The sequence below is a fragment of the Nelusetta ayraudi genome, unplaced genomic scaffold, assembly GCF_046127955.1.
Source record: "Nelusetta ayraudi isolate G7.1 ecotype Tasmania unplaced genomic scaffold, CSIRO-AGI_Nayr_v1 ptg000048l, whole genome shotgun sequence".
NCBI classification, from domain to species: domain Eukaryota; kingdom Metazoa; phylum Chordata; class Actinopteri; order Tetraodontiformes; family Monacanthidae; genus Nelusetta; species Nelusetta ayraudi.
The window spans coordinates 15,505,089-15,521,486 of NW_027466098.1; the positions used below are offsets into that span (position 1 = coordinate 15,505,089).

General features: G+C 41.4%; 2 protein-coding genes across 5 annotated transcripts in view; both read right to left on the reverse strand.

The window, feature by feature from the left end:
* Positions 1-404: 404 nt before the first annotated feature.
* On the reverse strand, positions 405-9,384 carry st14a (ST14 transmembrane serine protease matriptase a). Its single transcript, XM_076036674.1, has 19 exons — positions 8,926-9,384; positions 7,033-7,192; positions 6,402-6,532; positions 6,194-6,264; positions 5,922-6,088; positions 5,722-5,757; positions 5,383-5,617; positions 4,825-4,967; positions 4,621-4,724; positions 4,398-4,507; positions 4,179-4,315; positions 3,977-4,081; positions 3,769-3,876; positions 3,559-3,675; positions 3,071-3,193; positions 2,725-2,908; positions 1,762-2,033; positions 1,278-1,414; positions 405-1,022 (listed from the first exon to the last, which is right to left on the reverse strand). The coding sequence occupies exons 1-19, from the start codon at positions 8,962-8,964 to the stop codon at positions 864-866; spliced, it is 2,538 nt and encodes an 845-aa protein (XP_075892789.1). The 5' UTR covers positions 8,965-9,384; the 3' UTR covers positions 405-863.
* Positions 9,385-10,487: 1,103 nt separating this feature from the next.
* aplp2 (amyloid beta (A4) precursor-like protein 2) overlaps positions 10,488-16,398 on the reverse strand; it is a 54,484-nt gene continuing 48,573 nt past the window's right edge. For 2 of the 4 annotated variants that reach the window (XM_076036675.1, XM_076036676.1), the window contains 4 exons: positions 15,405-15,487; positions 14,268-14,345; positions 12,702-12,857; positions 10,488-12,470 (listed from right to left, as the gene is read on the reverse strand). In XM_076036675.1, coding sequence (XP_075892790.1) covers positions 12,369-12,470; positions 12,702-12,857; positions 14,268-14,345; positions 15,405-15,487 — 419 coding nt within the window. In that variant the 3' untranslated portion in view covers positions 10,488-12,368. The remainder of the gene's footprint in view (positions 12,471-12,701; positions 12,858-14,267; positions 14,346-15,404; positions 15,488-16,398) is intronic. The other 2 variants (XM_076036677.1, XM_076036678.1) reach the window with 1 other exon arrangement.

The following is a 16,398-nucleotide window of genomic DNA, read 5'->3' on the forward strand; positions in this document are numbered from 1 at the left end:
CCTTAATAAACTAAAATAATATAATGTAAAAATATGATAAATCGTTATCAGCAACCACATTAAAGCTATTTAAGACAAAAATATTCCATACTTATGAGTGTCAATATTATGGACAAACATGACAGATCCTTTTTCCCCATGGTAATTTTTTATTGAAAATGAAAAGGAATAAGATGGGAGCAAAAATAAGGCCTGACAATAAAACTAAAGTTCTGCTCCCTGCTCATTAGAAGAGAATATCACATTATCTTCAATGAAATGCCATCAAGTACCGGCTGGATAACTTTCTTAAAGTATGCAATTTCATCACCCGCATATCCAAATTCATTTTGAATTAAAAAAACAATAGTGTAGGTCAAAAAACTGTATGATATACCAATCCATAGGCGGTAGAATACAATGAGCATGTTGTCATTTTGTTTTTTAATTTATAAAATTCACAACAAAAATAGAAGACAATGGATATTGGAGAACACAGGACAAACTGTGTACAAGGATGTACAGTTCATATTTCCTAAAAACACATGTAACAAACGCGTCTACTTTTTTTCTTGCCGTCTTTGTCATGCACTTGACACATGAAGTACATGACACAGACGCTATCAAGAAGAAAAGCCAAAATTAAAACAACACTAAAACACAAAGATAAAATCTTTATTTACAGTTAAAAACAATGACCCAATCCTCATAAAATCACAGTGGGCTTTCAACAGTGTTGCAATTGCACACCAAACAGTCCGGTGCATTTTCCGCCTTGGCTCCAACTCAGTCATCTCCATTAAATCAGATGGCAAGTCAGAGCCTCTGCTGTACTGAAGCAGAAATTTATGCTACAGAACTCAAGTTCATATTATTGGTCCCAGTTACACTCCTGTCTTTTCTTTGATCCAGCCACGGAATTTAGTAACTGTAGAGTAAATGCCAGGCTTGTTTCTGCGGGCGCAGCCATCGCCCCAACTGACCACTCCTGCCAGGAACATACGAGTGCCAGACGGACTGGACAGAGGGCCTCCAGAGTCCCCCTAGCAAGAGACAAATATGAATATGTATTAATTATATGTGAGTGCATTGCTGGAATTGCATTTTTTTCTCCTCTGCCAACACAGAATCGTAATGATACAGAGATTTGAATTAAATTATTGTAAAAGAAGGAGGATACATTGTATGACGCAACTGGTGTTTGGTAAGTAGATACTATAATCCAACTGTTATGAGTGAAAATATCTAAACTGAAGCAATAAAAAGGAAAGAAATGCAACACAGGGTTCAGTGATTACCTGACAGGCATCAACTCCTCCGCTTAGCACTCCGGCACACAACATTCGAGATGTGAGCTGCCCTCCCATCAAATTGTCACATACTGTCTGGTTGATGATTCTAACTTGAGCCTTCTGGAGCACACTGGCAGCAAATCCTGAAATAAGAAACATACCAAAAAAACACAGTTAATGTTTACATATGAATTTTGCTTTATCAAATTCTGGATGTTTTTAATAGGCATGGCCTCTACTTCCAGGTCTCTGCTTAGTCTGCATGGCGTGTATTAAAATACCAAACTGCTATTGTGAGTAAATTATACTGGCAATGTTATCAATACAGGAAAAACATCAGTAAAATTATAACATCTCTGAAAAAACAGAGAGAAAAATATTTCTTTATGTCCTATTATTATGACATTTAAACTCTTTAAGGATGAATTGAAAACAATATTTTTCAATTTTGTTATTACATATATAAATACTATGTTTACTTTCAACTCACCTCCTTCTCGTGTAGCTCCCCAACCTGTGATCCACACTGTGTTGCCAGGCGGGAATACATGCTGAGCTGCTGGCAAGCAGATGGGCCTGATGTAGTCCGAGTAGCTAACAGGTGACTCCAGCTCCATCAGAGCGATGTCATTGTCGAAAGTGAACTGGTTGTAGTTTGGGTGAGATATGACCTGCTTCAGATTCCTTTTCATCACGCTGTTGCCGTTGTTCCCCTGAGTGTGAAGGCCAAGGTAGGCTTCCCATGTGCCAGGCTGCGAGTACCTGAGAATGCGCAACAAACAAGACAACAGTTTAGTTCAAGCCGAGTCTCAGATCAACATCGAGCAGCACATTTGAAGCAATGAAAACAATAAAAATGGCATGAGATTCCTTTTACAATATAAATATATACACGTCACGCAGCTATAAAAACTCTCTCTATATAAATGCTATTCAGTTCTTTAAGGGTTCTCATTAGAGGGCAGACAAGCATGAAAAACAAGCAGGATGTTTTGGGAAGTGAGTTGTACAAAACTCCCTGGAGAGAGAATCCCATAAAAGTCAATTTTCAGTGTGTAGGAATTCCAATAAGACAAGCAGTCTTGAGTTAGTGAAGTCTGAGGTAAAAATAGACTCACCCGTTCAAAACACGGGACATGTGTTAACAGGAAATTTCTGGTGCTATAAAAGCAATGGAGATTATCTCTTCCAACTTGCTACGACACAAAGCTAAAAGTTGCACGCAAATCCTTCATGTAACTCAAAGGCTTTTGCAGGTAAGAACAGAGCTTTTATTACTGTTTACCATTGTCGCTGCAGTAGAATAATTAAATAATTACCAGCTTAACGCTAAGGAGATAATTCATCTCCCTCTAGCACCCACCCTTCATTTAGAACAGATGCACTCATATCGTGACACCACTCAGAAAACCTAGGACCTCTAGTGGCCAATGAGAGAAAAGGATATTGTTACCTTGTCCTGCCATCATCTTGCACACAGTGGGCAGCAGTGACCAGCCAGTGAGGACTGATGATGGACGCTCCGCACACATGGCTGTAGCCTTTGACGTGGAGGCTGACCTGCCAGGGGAACTCGCCCTCCTCTGCATCCTGGCCGCCCACGATTCGCGACGTCTTGAACATGCTCCTCCCACAGTCTGCGCGGGCGACAATCGTTCTGGCTTGTTACAGCTTGTCATGCCTTGTTACAGCTTGTATGCGGGTGTTTTTGTGTTCATTTTTGTGCAATAAAAAAGTCTGGGCGGAGACAACATGTGGTCTGAAATGAAAGACAAACAAAGGTGTTGCTTGTAACGTACCGCACTTGGCCTCGTCGGATCCGTCTTCACAATCCGGTGTTCCGTCGCATTCTGGGTTCACTTTGTTTATGCATTTCCCGTTTCTGCATCGGTATGTGAGATCGGTGCATGTTGTACCACTGACTGTAGCGGAGGAGGGGGATAAGAAAAAGACAATTTGAGAACAATTCTGCAAAAACACTTCTCTTATGCAATAATGTAGGTTTATATCGGGTTTTCTTGTAAGTTTAAACATTTCTGTTTATTTTCATTATTGCAAAAGGTTAACAAAAGGTGAAAAGGTCACTGGTAATAATAATGATGGAACATTTACATCTCTGATGAGCTGCACTTTCGATTGTTTATGGATTATCTTGAAATGTGATGTGAGCAACCACCGTCTGCTAAAACCATTGTGGCTGGAATCACAACATTTGAGTTTCAACCCTGATGTTCAAAAAAGGGCATTTTATGTAGGAATATACATTTTAGAAGAAAATAAAACCTACCTCTCCCACAGTCGAGCTCGTCTGAACCATCTCCACAGTCGTCTCTTCCGTCGCAGCGATTCTTCTCAGACACACATTTATTGTTCTTGCACGCCACCTGTCCTGGTTTGCATAGACCTAAAAAAAACAAAGAAAAACAAAGCATAAACAAAACGGACGGGAGAGGATGGAGTGAAAGCCCGTCTTCTATTGGTCCCAAAAGGTCCTCACCACAGTCCTTCTCGTCCGTCTTGTCTCCGCAGTCGTCAACGCCGTCACATTTCCAGAACATGGGCTTACACAATCCGTTCCCACAAGTGATGGCATCTGCACTGCACTCTGGAGAGGAAACACGTTGAAGCCCATTTGGTTTGGTTACGGTGCAGAGAGAGCTGGTGGTTGAGCCACAGTTTGTATTTGACAACAAAATAGGACTTACTGCAGTTTATTTCATCACTTAAGTCTCCACAGTCACTCCAGCCATCACACTTAAGTTCCTTCCTTATGCATTGCTGGTTTTTGCACTGGAACTGGTTTGGACAAGCTGTAGAAGAAAGAATAAATGGGAGATGCATTTGCCCGATCCACCAAAGAACACGAAAAAGAAAAATCATCAAGCTTGACGGCAGTGAAGATCTTACGGTCTTTAACGTCGATGGCCTCGAACGCTGCCTCAAAACCTCGGTCCACGTAGGATTTGTCGGAGGAAAACTCCACAGTCATTGTGTTGGTGTTGCTGGTCACAGTCACTTTGTTGTCAGGCTGCTCTCCACAAACTCTGAGGATGAGAGACACATGCAATGACGCCTCTGCCGTGTTATGTTTGTTTGTTTGTTTTATACAGAAGTGCAGGGACTCACTTTTTCCCGTTGACCTTCACGTAATCTTTGCGACAGTTCTCACTGTCCTGACCCGGCTCAGACAAATAGAACTTTTTGAAGGTTAACTTAACCCCCTTGCCAGTAGGGACCTAATATGACAGGAAGGAGTTCAATGAGTTGAGTGAAGTGGTAGCCGGCAGTCAATTCAAGACACTTTTTCACCTGCTCTTAAATGACAGCACACATGATGTGGACGCCTCACCTTGATCGACCACTGGCATGACATGCGTGGTGGATAGAAGTTTGGATAGTTGGGGGAGGTAAACTTCCCATTTTCACCAGTCAGCTGACCACCACATGTGATTTCTGTTAAAAGTTAGAAAAGTTTAAAAAAAAATTAAGTTGGCGCCAAATACTTACGGTGGCAAACTGTCTCACGTGTCCCGAGCAAACGAGCACATCTCACCTCTACTTCCGCGTTTGATTTGCGAGACTTGTGCTCTGAAACCAGGGAAGTCCAGCTTGTCGTTTGTCGCCATCGTCACCAGCATCACATTGCCGGAGGATATGAAGGTCAGATGTTCACTGGGCGAATAGTAGCCACACATCCTGTAGGAGACACAACAAAATCAAACATTCATTTATTTATTTTTTTAAAGCGTTTCGTCTTCAACAGTGTTTCATTCATAAAGTTTTGTAGGTTGAAACTGTAGGATGCTTTTTTTTTTTCAATTGCACCAAATAGCAGTATATATATTTTTGAAATGTTAAATTTGAAAAATTGTCTATTTTCCCTGCTAGAAAAGAATGAAAACACTATTTGGTGGTCAGCAAAAACATGTGGAAAACAAATACTGTGTTTAATAAGGGATGAAAGTAGAGAAGCGATACTCTATATAGTCTATATTCTCTATATACTCTATACATGACACTCTTTGGCTGAAAGTGGGAAGTATGAACGGCGTCTCATTTAAGGTGAAGTTGCAGCTTAAAGGAAAACAAGCAGGTGGAAAGACAAACTCACTCCTCCATCACGCGGCTCTCGATGGCCACCAGGGAGTCGTAGATTTTGACAAAGTCGTTCTTGCAGTTTTCTTCCAGGTTCATGGTGTCAAAGTCCAGCTTGATGACGTGGTTGGGGTCGGCTCTCAGCTGCCACTGGATGAAGGTGTTCGGGGAATACGGACGGTTGGGGAAACCGGGGGACTGGATTTCGCCGATGTGATTGCTCCTGGCGTGTTCTGAATACCTAACAAAATCTGAGACATAGACGTTTGGTCCTTAGTTACATTTATAAAGTCACCACAAAAAAACAACAACTGAAGAATACGTGGCAATGTTTGGAGGGAAGCTGCCCACTTACCGCTAAATAATGATGAAAACAAACGGGAATCGACAGCTGAGAAAGGAAACACAAACACAAATACACATATTTTAATTTGTCCACAAGCAGGCACTAGTGACCAAGAGCTAATTCTACCGCGGACCACTTTCAAAATGCAAAGTGTGCCGTGAAAAACACCAAGACTGCAGCTCTACGCAGATGATTTGCTGAGGCTTTACCTGAAGATACGACGTCCTCCACAACCAGGGAGTTGCCAGGTCTGGACATTGTGCGCTGCTCCTTGTCCACCAGCTGCTCCATTGAACTCATGGCTTTGTCCACGGCTGACTCCTGTCCAGAAGGGACGCTGAACTCGGACAGGTAGTAGGCAACAACGCTGCCTTCACTAGAACCAACACAGCAAGGAAGAAAGATTGAATAAACAAATCAATGCAGCATTTTTCAAGAAAGACACACACACGCATGCAGATCTGCGGGGGCGGAGCCTTACCTAAAAGCCTGAATCGTCGAACCGACGTAGCATTTCGCCAACTGGGGACTTTTACCATAGATGGCCTTGAGCTGAGGAAGACAGCAGCAGCAACAACGCAGGCAGTTTACAGATCCATTCAGAGCACAAACAAGTGATTGTTTACACATGAATACGTTTCAATTGAAAAGAATGAGCACAGGTGCAGCGGTCTGAGGGTCAGTTTTACCTGTGTCGTGACCTGCTTTGCCAGGGCCTTGAACTCAGAGCTGTTGGAGTTTTCATAAGCATCCACAAACACCTGGTTGGTGATCCGCATAGAGCCTGTGTAGATCTTCTTGGTGCGGACATCTTTCCGGACTGGACGATCACACAGAGGAAATTTCAATTTACAGACTTGAACCCTTTATTTCTTTATTAATGAAGTATTTGCTGAAACTATACACCTTCTACCATCAATTGCAAATGCAAATGGAAAAAAAACAAAACACGAAATTGATCAATTTGGAAACACTATTCCAAATTCCCAAATTATAACCATTCATTCATTGAAGTTACAAGTAATATGTAATTATTTGAGGTATCATTTGCTTCAGATAATGTCTAATTTTGCTATAATTTTCAAGAACTACAGAAAAAAACTGACAAAAACTGTTCATCTTGGTCAGCCTCTAGTAGGCGTCAAACTCTTTTCTTTGCTCAGGGGAAACATTTTTCTGCCTAGCTGCATTTGGCCCTAAGAGTACCAATACATCCAAGTTGCCATCGTTGTACCATGCAGCATATTGACATCACATTTAATCACTGTTTAAACCTTTCGACCTATTGATCTCGAAAACCCACAAACAAGTTGTTCTTACAGTGGAAGTGCCAGACGAGGAGGCCGGTCATCAGAGCAACAACGGCAGCAAAGACCACGACGCCAATCACAGCTCCAATTTTGCCTAATCCCTTTTTCTTCTCAAGCTTTTTATTGTCCGACGCTGGCAGGAACTGGACTGACGTATCCCAGTCATTGTCCTGGAAGACAGACATACTTGTATAAGTGAAATAAAAACCAAACTGGACTGACAGCAGTGACAAAAAGAAAGTAGCAGTTTTTTCCCCCCGTGCAAAAGCGTGATTCAGGAAGCACTCAATGGTTGCCGTGACCGACAGAAACCCATGTCAGAGAGACACTATTTTACTGAGGGACGGATTTGTCTGTGGTGAGAAGTCTGAATGTGATTTGTCAACAAAGGACAGTTTCAATGTGGGTCCGGGATTTAAAAAGGGAGTTTAGTGCACTGTCACGGCACGGCTGTTTCTCTTAAGTGCTGAGACAGAGCGGGGGAGGGAGTACAAAGGTTTCACCACGTAAAATCCTGCCAAACCTGCTGGGAGTGAACTACTCACACATCTCAAGTGGAAACAAGTTTCTATAAGCGCACGGTTGTTTTGTAATATCACTATTTAGAGGCTCTGATTAAATGACATTATAAATAGGATGAGGAGCTCTGCGATGTTTTGCAGAGGACTTTGGACACATGTGTACTGGAGGTTGCGTTCAAGACAACGTTAGCTATTCTATGACGCAGAACATTCTCTGCACCGCTATTAATACCATATCCAACTTCAAACAGACATACAGTGTGGCTAAATATGTATTTAAAAAAGTGGACTTTGGATGTCTCATTCAATTCTCAATTTTCACTGGGGTTGAATTTTTTTTGAATGTGTGACTATATACTCACTTCATAACACATTATGCAACGTTAACCAAACACTTGGTCACATACTCGGCACCTGCCCCAGGTGTTTAAAACAAACTGGTTCCAACCTTTCTAACAGTCTTAGAAAAGAAATTTGATACTGAAATGCAAAACCGGAGTTTAAGTGACGTCTAAGTGCTGATAAATGTCACAGGCTATTTTATTTTCCTTAAAGTGCACTATTCGTGGTAGACTATTTACAAGCAAAGTTGCATTTATTCAAACACGGCACACTGATGCTGTGCAGAATCTTCCTGGGATGTTATTGTGCAGATGGGAGGTGAACATGTCACAACAAGGCTGAGGAACCCGGTGGAATTCAGGTGTCAATCCACAATGGCTTCCTACTCCCCTCTGCTAATGAAGCTTAGGATATATTCCAAAATTTGAATAACATGACTATTTAAAAATGTATTCTTTTTTTAAAAACAAAAAAACAAAAAAAAAAACAATTACCTCCTTTCATTTTAAGGAAACAACATTTTGTTATTTAGAAAACAACTTCAACATAAAGAATAACTTGAACTCGACAATGAATTGAAGTTCCACCAACACCTCAAATAATTAGACCTAGCAAAAGAATGCTTTCGTTGTCTTCATACGTCAGGTGTATCATTAACTACTCAGTTTATTTCATGCAGTTGACCGAATGCAAAAATGCTGATGTGTCAGATGACACGGTTAGGTCACCCGGCATTCTCTTTACGTGAACACTGAAACATTTTCGAGACCCGGTTTGGTGTGTGCAGTGAAAACAAGCGGGAGGTTTTTCTGCGGGTCAATTCAGACCTCAACAGCTCACGGTTGGTTTATTATCCCAGGTGACTGTCTGCTGCCGTGTGGCCTACTTCTCCTGTCTGAAATGTGTGCCATTTAGAAAAACCCCGCCTTAAAAAAAAGCATTTAAAGAAATAATTTACTCACATTTTATTTAAAGTTTTATTTATAGTATATAGTTATAGTGAAGGGATTACAGTTTGACTTGTGAATTTTGTGACTTACCCTCGGAGCGTATCTTAGTTCTCTGTCCATGTAGTCCATAAAATTATTAAAAACCCGGACCAGACTCCTTTCAGCGACGTTGCCAAACGTCTGTCCTCCTTAAAATGACTTCTCGTCTCCTCGTTTAATTCCTTATTCCCTCCTCTGCGGTTTCTTGATGCTTGACCCAGCGGATGTTTTTTCGAGGTGAACCTGCAACAGGCCCGCTGCCAACGGAGGATTTTTCTTCCTCTCGTTTGTTGGCGAAATTCCCCTGCGCGCGTCGGCAGGTGCGCAAGAAACTGACGTTTTAAACAGTCTAAAAAGACTTTCTCCCTTGTAAAATAATTAAAGAAGAGGGAATTTTGTTTGGAAATCAAGATAGCGTTGTCCCGTCGAGGTATATGTAGCACAAAAATGTCGCACTGCCCGCTCCTCCAGGAGGAAACAACGACGAAAGAGTGGGGGGTGAAGAGGGACTTGCGTGACGTTCCGGTTTCTACGGGCGTGTCCCAAAACCACTTGTATCTACTTCCTGTTTACCTGTCCAGGTGAGGGCAACTTTCGTTGTCATTTTATGGAAAACGACAGAGCATAAAGGCATTACGAGGGGATATGAGAGACGACACGGGCAGTTAGAAATGTATTTTCCAATCGTATATTGAATTACAGGAAAAATTGAACTCAGTTTCACTGAGTTTCAGGAAGGTCATGTGATCTTTGGCGGGCAGAACCGCAGCCCGTGAGTCATTTTGTTGATGACGAATAAACGCCCCCGTTCCCAAAACGGAAAATTCCGCATTCTGGGGGTGTTTGTGAATCAGTATTTTGGAAATTTTTTTTTAGGTGATGCTTGACTATAATTAGTTGTTTTCGCCATTCTATAAATATGAATGTGGTCAATTAAAAACAAACAAAACCTGAACAAAACAGGAACATTTGCTAAACCCTATCCCCTACAAAATAGACGCTTGATTAATTATTGGTAAATTAATTATTTTGTATTCATATTTAAATAATTTTCTGTCAAATGAAGTGAGCGTAGCAAAATGACTCTACAGCGCCCCCCTACGCAGATTTAGCAATTGTTCGAAAAACCAGTGCACATAAAGGCCGAAATACATGCATTCTGACAGTTCACCATGTAAACAGGTAATGCTTGGTGCTTCGACAGAAAAAAAAGTGTGCTTGACTTACAAACTGAAACATGCTTTTAGTTCTAATCCTGATGTCATAATGTCATAATGTTGACAAATATAAACACTTGGTAAATTTTTGTGTTGGCTGTGTCTTGCCTGCATTATAACATTGATGTCAGCCTGTAAATAGTTACTGGTGAGATATAAATTTAACTTTCGAGTCTTGAGAAGCTGATTATGAAAGATTGTGAAGCTGTGACATTTGTAAGTGGGCGTGCTTGTGAGCTGCCCAATTTTGAGCAATCAGCAATGCCCAGAAGGAAAACCATGATATATTTATGACTGTAATCAAGTATAATGCTCTATGTGGTAAAACATGAAAACATTGCATTATCCATCATCCATCCATCCATCCATCCATCCAAGAATGACAAGAAATCTATATGGAAGTTGTGATTTTATTGATGTGTATCCCCACTGTAACCATACATCTCTTTCAACTGGTGTCAATCATTTTCAAAATCACTAATATACATATTATATGCATATTACGTTAGTTCCCTGCCCCCTTCCCACAATCAAGCAGGCAGTTACAAGATTGAAGCCGTTTGGGTGCATAGTGAGACAGTCAAATACAGAGATACTGTCACAGGAAGAGAAAGAAAAAAAAAAATAGAAAACGAGAGCGAACAAACTTAAAAATATATCATATTATTTCATATAAGAACAATGCACACCACAGGTAATCCTCCAGGAAAAAAAGCCATGATTGCAACATCAACTATACAGGCGTACAAGGACGATACTGAGAGGGATAGAGAGGGTTCTAGTATTCTAGGATTTTTTTTTTTTTTTTAATTTGACTTGTTTGTGTTACTCTACCTGTAAAAATACACAAGTTTTCGTTTTGTTTCCTGGAACCAACTCTATTAGTAGTACCCTCATCTTTCTCTGTTTCTGTCTGCCTGCACAACCCTCCAACTCCATGTCTCCTCTGGAATTTGTTCCTGGGCCAGCCCACGACCCTTTGCGCGGTCGAATCTCCAGGATCCATTTGGGAAAATTTCATATAAAAAGTTTAAGCAATCTTTAAAAATGCAACCTTTAATTTTTGTTTCAATCTCAAAATAATTAGCAAGCACAGCCAGAGTCCCTCAGGTGTACAACATTTGCCTCTCACTAAGACCAGCAAATTCTGCGGTTGATGTAAAAAAAACAAAAAACAAAAGCAGTTTTACATCATCTTCAGAAATGCCTAAAAGTTGGTCTTAGTTAAACAATATTTCCCAAGAGTACAAACCAATAAACAAGAGCTGCTTGACTGTTTGTCTTCCAAAGTAAAAATAAAAGCCCCAAGGGAAGTTGCTCTGGTACATAGTGTGGAAAGAGGCTTTCCAAGTACATTCAGCTATGTAAAACAAATCAGTGTGACTCGAGTCCTTGTTTCCTGCTGGTTACAGGTTGTATATGTGCGTATGTGTGTAGGAGGAGGATATATACGGTCACAATCGCTCATCATGGGTTCGGAACCAGTTGATGTGTTTGAGCGGAGGGTCTGTGCACATTTTCATCTTTCTTCCCTGTTTCTATCGGTGCGCCCGCCAGGCTGGGACCCCAGAACCAAATTATAACCTCTTTCCTCAGAAAAAAGGTGGAATATAAACATCTACTTCTCTTTATATATATATTTATATTTAAACTATTCGTAAATCTTGCCTGTTATCATAACAAAGAACAGAAAGTAAATAATTCCTGATCTGCTTTTTTTTCTCATTTTTGTTTTACTATACATTTTAATCGGTACAAAGAACCTTCATATACAAGCGATCTTTTGAAAGGAGAGAGAACAAAATAAAACAAGTTTCTTTTAGAGAAAACCCATCAGGAACTGCATTAATGACACCAGCAAAATGGAAAAAACCAAACGGTAGTGTCTGGTGTAGTTTGATGATGGCTTTTCATAAAACAATTCATTTTTTTTTTTAAACTTGATTTCATTTCACTTTCAAAAATAAAAGAAAAATTCTGGAAAAAAAAGTTGTACACCTTGATCTCAAAAAGCTGTATTGATAATTACAGAGAAAACTGCAGAATCACATTTTCCATCATGTAAAATGGAAGATACATCACCTTTCCTCAAAAAGAAACATGATCAAAAAGAGCTCTATAGTACAATAGAAGCAGTAGTAGAACAAACCAGTAAATGGAGTTTTGATGGAGGCAAATGGTTTCCTTTAAAATTCGAGAATATGTTATTGGTCAGTAGTACGTTTCCCCTCGGTGGCTGCTCTGACTCCATGGCGCCCTCTGCAGGCTGTATTTTCTTTAGATCTGCATTTGCTCCAGGTATTTGTAGGTGGGGTTTTCGTATCCATGATTCTGCATCTTGCTCAGGTGGCGTTCCTCTGGTGTCAGCATAGGGTCCACCTGTGAAACAGAGAGCAGACCTCAACAGGAGCAACTAAACATCATTCCATTCCAACGTCATTTTCCTTGAATTGATCCAAATGCTCTTCAGATAAAGCATCTTGACCGTTAAATCCATATCTGACACCTTCTATTATAACATAGACAGAAAATCATTGAAAACATTGACGTGTGCAGTTTACAATCTGAAGCCAAATCCCAAAACACGTCTGCAATTAAGATATTGCTCACCTCCACGATGCCGTGGCTGATGGTGCCATATTGCCTCTTCCTCAAAAGCACCAGGCCGATCACAATCACAGTTGCTATGGCCACGGCTATCACCAGCAGACCAATCAGTGCGCTGCTGCCGAAGCTGAAGTCCTCATCCAGGGGCCGGAAGGATCCCTAACAGGAGGGTTTTTTGGGTGAGAGAAAAAAGTAGGAGAAAAAGAGCAAACAATGAAGAATGCAAAGCTGAGCACTGATGTAAAAAAACAAAACATGATTAGCATGATTAAGCTCCGACATTGTGGACATACACAAACACACTACGTTTCTATTCATCTGAAAATCTTGCTTTTGCTGACAAAGCTGGGAAAAAATATAAATATTGAAATGAACAGTTGACAATTTTTATGTAAGGCTTATTCTAACAGAGACAGACAGGATATCACTAAAACTATTAATTAATATTCATGGTTTAATAAAGCTTCCCTTTAGCATTTTTTTTTCAACCTATGAATCACTCTTCAATGTTGTTACGCTGTAAACAGCAGTGGAATTCCAGCTTGCTCAGACATGAATGGGATTTGAAGCTCGGCGTCATTGGTGAAACCTGTGTTTATCCAAAACATTCATATTAAAACAGCCGCAGTAGCAGAGGCCTGTTTTCCTATTCTGTGCTCTCAGACTTTTATGTTTGGTGATGCCTTATTTTTAACTGCACTGCAACATTATTCTAAACATTTTTAAATAATGTTTTAGTTCTTGTTTTAGCTGTTCTGTCTCCCTTTTTGTTTTACTTCTTTTCATACCTGTTTAAATTTTTCTCTTGTTTGTTTTAAAATAATGTTTGCTTTTAATGTTCTCATTTGCTAATATGTAAGGCACTTTGAGTTGCCGTATGGCAGAAATGTGCTATACAAATAAACTTGTCTTGCCTTGCCTTGCCTAAGACAGAACTGGTTGGGAAATTGCTACAAGATTCCAATTCATCGAGCAAATTGGAGAAAGCAATCTTCCTTAAAGTGACCTTGAATTGGCCGAAGATCAAAACTTGAATTTTTGGTTTTAGAAGGAGCAAAGTGGCTAATGGTGAATAGAGCGTGAGCATGCATGAACAGTGTCCTAATTTCAGAACCTTGACCGCCTCCATAGCAGCGGTTGGCCACACTGCTCTTCACTTATTTCCACAACATTGTGTTTGCACACATGACACACTCATCATGTGCAGGCAGCTACTAGGGACTTCTTTTTTCTCCTCACACAAACTGAGCGATGCTCAGTTTGCGTGGATTCACACTGACCATACCAACTCTTTTCAAAGTGTACATTCATATACATTCACATGGCACACATGCAACCATGCACAAATAACCAAAAGGGCTTTAGCCTGAAAAAATGAATTAAAGAAAATAAAGAGAGAGGGCAAAAAAAGGGGGACTCGGGGACTTTTCCAAAGCTGCTTTTGAATGCAATCAGCCGCAGAGGTGATATCTTCACACACTCCCACACTCCCTCCTCCTGTCGTCTATCCACCCCGCTGATAACTGACAGTTCCCCAGAGAGCCCTGTGGAGGGCGCTGCTATACTCACCAAGTCATCATCATGCACAAAGCTGACTCTCTCTGCACTGTAAACCACTTCTTTAACATCCAGAGACTCATCAATCACCTGTCAACACAGACAGGGGAGCCCAGGTTACACTCACCGCAGCGTGCGAGTCGGATTGTGTGTGTGATTGAGCTTTGCGTGTGTGTGAGAGAGTGAGAGAGAGAGAGAGGCAAATAGAGAGAGTAGAGAGAGGCAGGCTTCATAATGGGAGAGTGAGACTGTACAAATCGACCGCAGGAATAATCTGTGTTTGGCTGATGATGAGACGCTTGGAGCTGCCTTGTGTGGACGGCAAGGATAGACAGAGTGCTTTCATTTATTTCCAGGTAAACAGTTAGCACGGCTTCTTATCAGTTAGCCACTTATTACTGCAGGCCCAAACTTATGTTTTTATGTATGCAAATATATTTATATATATGTATGTATATATGCGCCGTGAGTGTGTTCAGGTGGCAGAAAGGGAATTTGCAGCTTGTCCAGACGGAGCAGTCCAGGGCAGGTTCATTACTTATTCAAAAGTATTAGATTTTATGCATTTGCCTGAATTGCCATCTAAGAAACCCAGAGTGCTCCGCCTGAGAGGAAAACATGCATACATTCAAAGGAAAAAAAGAAAAAGAAAAATAACTTGCATATTCACACACATAGACAGACTGTTTTTTTTCACAGATTAAAATGTGAAACACGACACACGTTCAGCAGCCAAGTGGCATTCAAATGACGAGGGATGGTGAGCCTGGTAGGAAAAAAAAACACAACAACAAAAAAAAACAGAGGCATGCCGTGACTGCAGAACAAGATGCAGAGTCGATTCAAAGTAAGGGACAACGACTGGCAGCGGCCAGAGACACACACGCAAATAGCGCAGCGTGAGACTGTTGTAACTATGACAACATAGTTAGCAGAGAGATCTGTCTGGTTAAAAAGCTGAACTGGGGCAGCAGTGTTAAAGCGCTGGTTGTCGGTGTCGTCAACATGTGGTAATTGCGTTAAAACCACAGTGGAAGATGTCTCGGAAAACAATTTGGTACCTGTACCTTTTGATTTAACAATGCTGCGCTCTGTTCACAAGTGGTTAGAAAGAGACTCCGGCGGGGCAAAGCGACGTCAAGCCCTTACCACATTGTTGCTAATCTTGGCCTTGCTGTTGATGACTCTCTCCTCAGCGCCGATCAGACCGTCCAGGCCAGCCATGGCGGAGCCTGCAGGGAGGAGAAGAAGCGACAGTCGGTGACAACGGGAGAGCGCCGGCAAAAGAAGCGAGCGAACAAAACTGGAGCTGGTGGAGACGGTGGACGGCTGCCGCAGCGCCACAACAACAAAACTCTTTTTCTTCCCCTCAACACAGTGTGAGGGCTGTCGAGCCGACATGACAATGACGTTACATTTTTCAACAAAGGCCCTCTCTCTGAGATGCGGTTTGCATTCAGCCTGGATATCTCAGTGAACATCAAGTCACGAGCCAAAACATTGTGCGTCTCTTGCTTTGTGCGAGAAAAAAAAAAGGGAAAAAAAAGTTTTCCTATGTCGCCGAGTGAGAAAACTGGGCCACAATGTCAAATATGCATGTCGGACCGAGGGTTTCTCAAAGGGGGTGTCGGGCCTATTAATAAACCCACAGATACGTCATGAATAAACTAATGTGTGAGTGGAGGGCTGAGCTCCGAGTGCAGGGACGATCGAGGCACGCGCAGGCTGACAAGACAGACAATGGCAAACCTTCAAGATCAGCACAATTAGCGCAGGACAATGACGTCCGTTCAGTGGAGAAAGCGGCAGGTTATCAGATAGTACGGCGAGGTTAACCAACTGCAGGACGCTGGGGGAGGACCTCAGCACCTGAGCAGCTAGAGGGACCTTTATTTATCCTGCGTGGGTTTGGAGAAAGATGCCAACAACGGCAACTTTGTTGATCGATCACTTGCTCGAGCTCCCCAGTTTGCAGCCATTTTCACATCATTAGCGGAGTGGGCTTGCATGACTGTTCATCCAAATACCTCCATCACACTATAAATGTCCAGCAGGCAACACAGGATGTTGTGCGTCGTCTCAACACAGTAAGAAAGAAGGACATTTAGCAAAGGTGCTACATATGACTTAACAATAGAGGAGA

Excerpts from the sequence above, each read along its gene's own strand:
- st14a (XM_076036674.1), bottom strand. The coding sequence starts at position 8,964 with ATGGACTACATGGACAGAGAACTAAGATACGCTCCGAGG. Across the intron at positions 4,316-4,397 it reads GTGAAGGTCAACGGGAAAAA|AGTTTGTGGAGAGCAGCCTG; the intron begins GTGAGTCCCTGC and ends TCTCATCCTCAG. Across the intron at positions 1,023-1,277 it reads GAGGAGTTGATGCCTGTCAG|GGGGACTCTGGAGGCCCTCT; the intron begins GTAATCACTGAA and ends GTCTCTTGCTAG.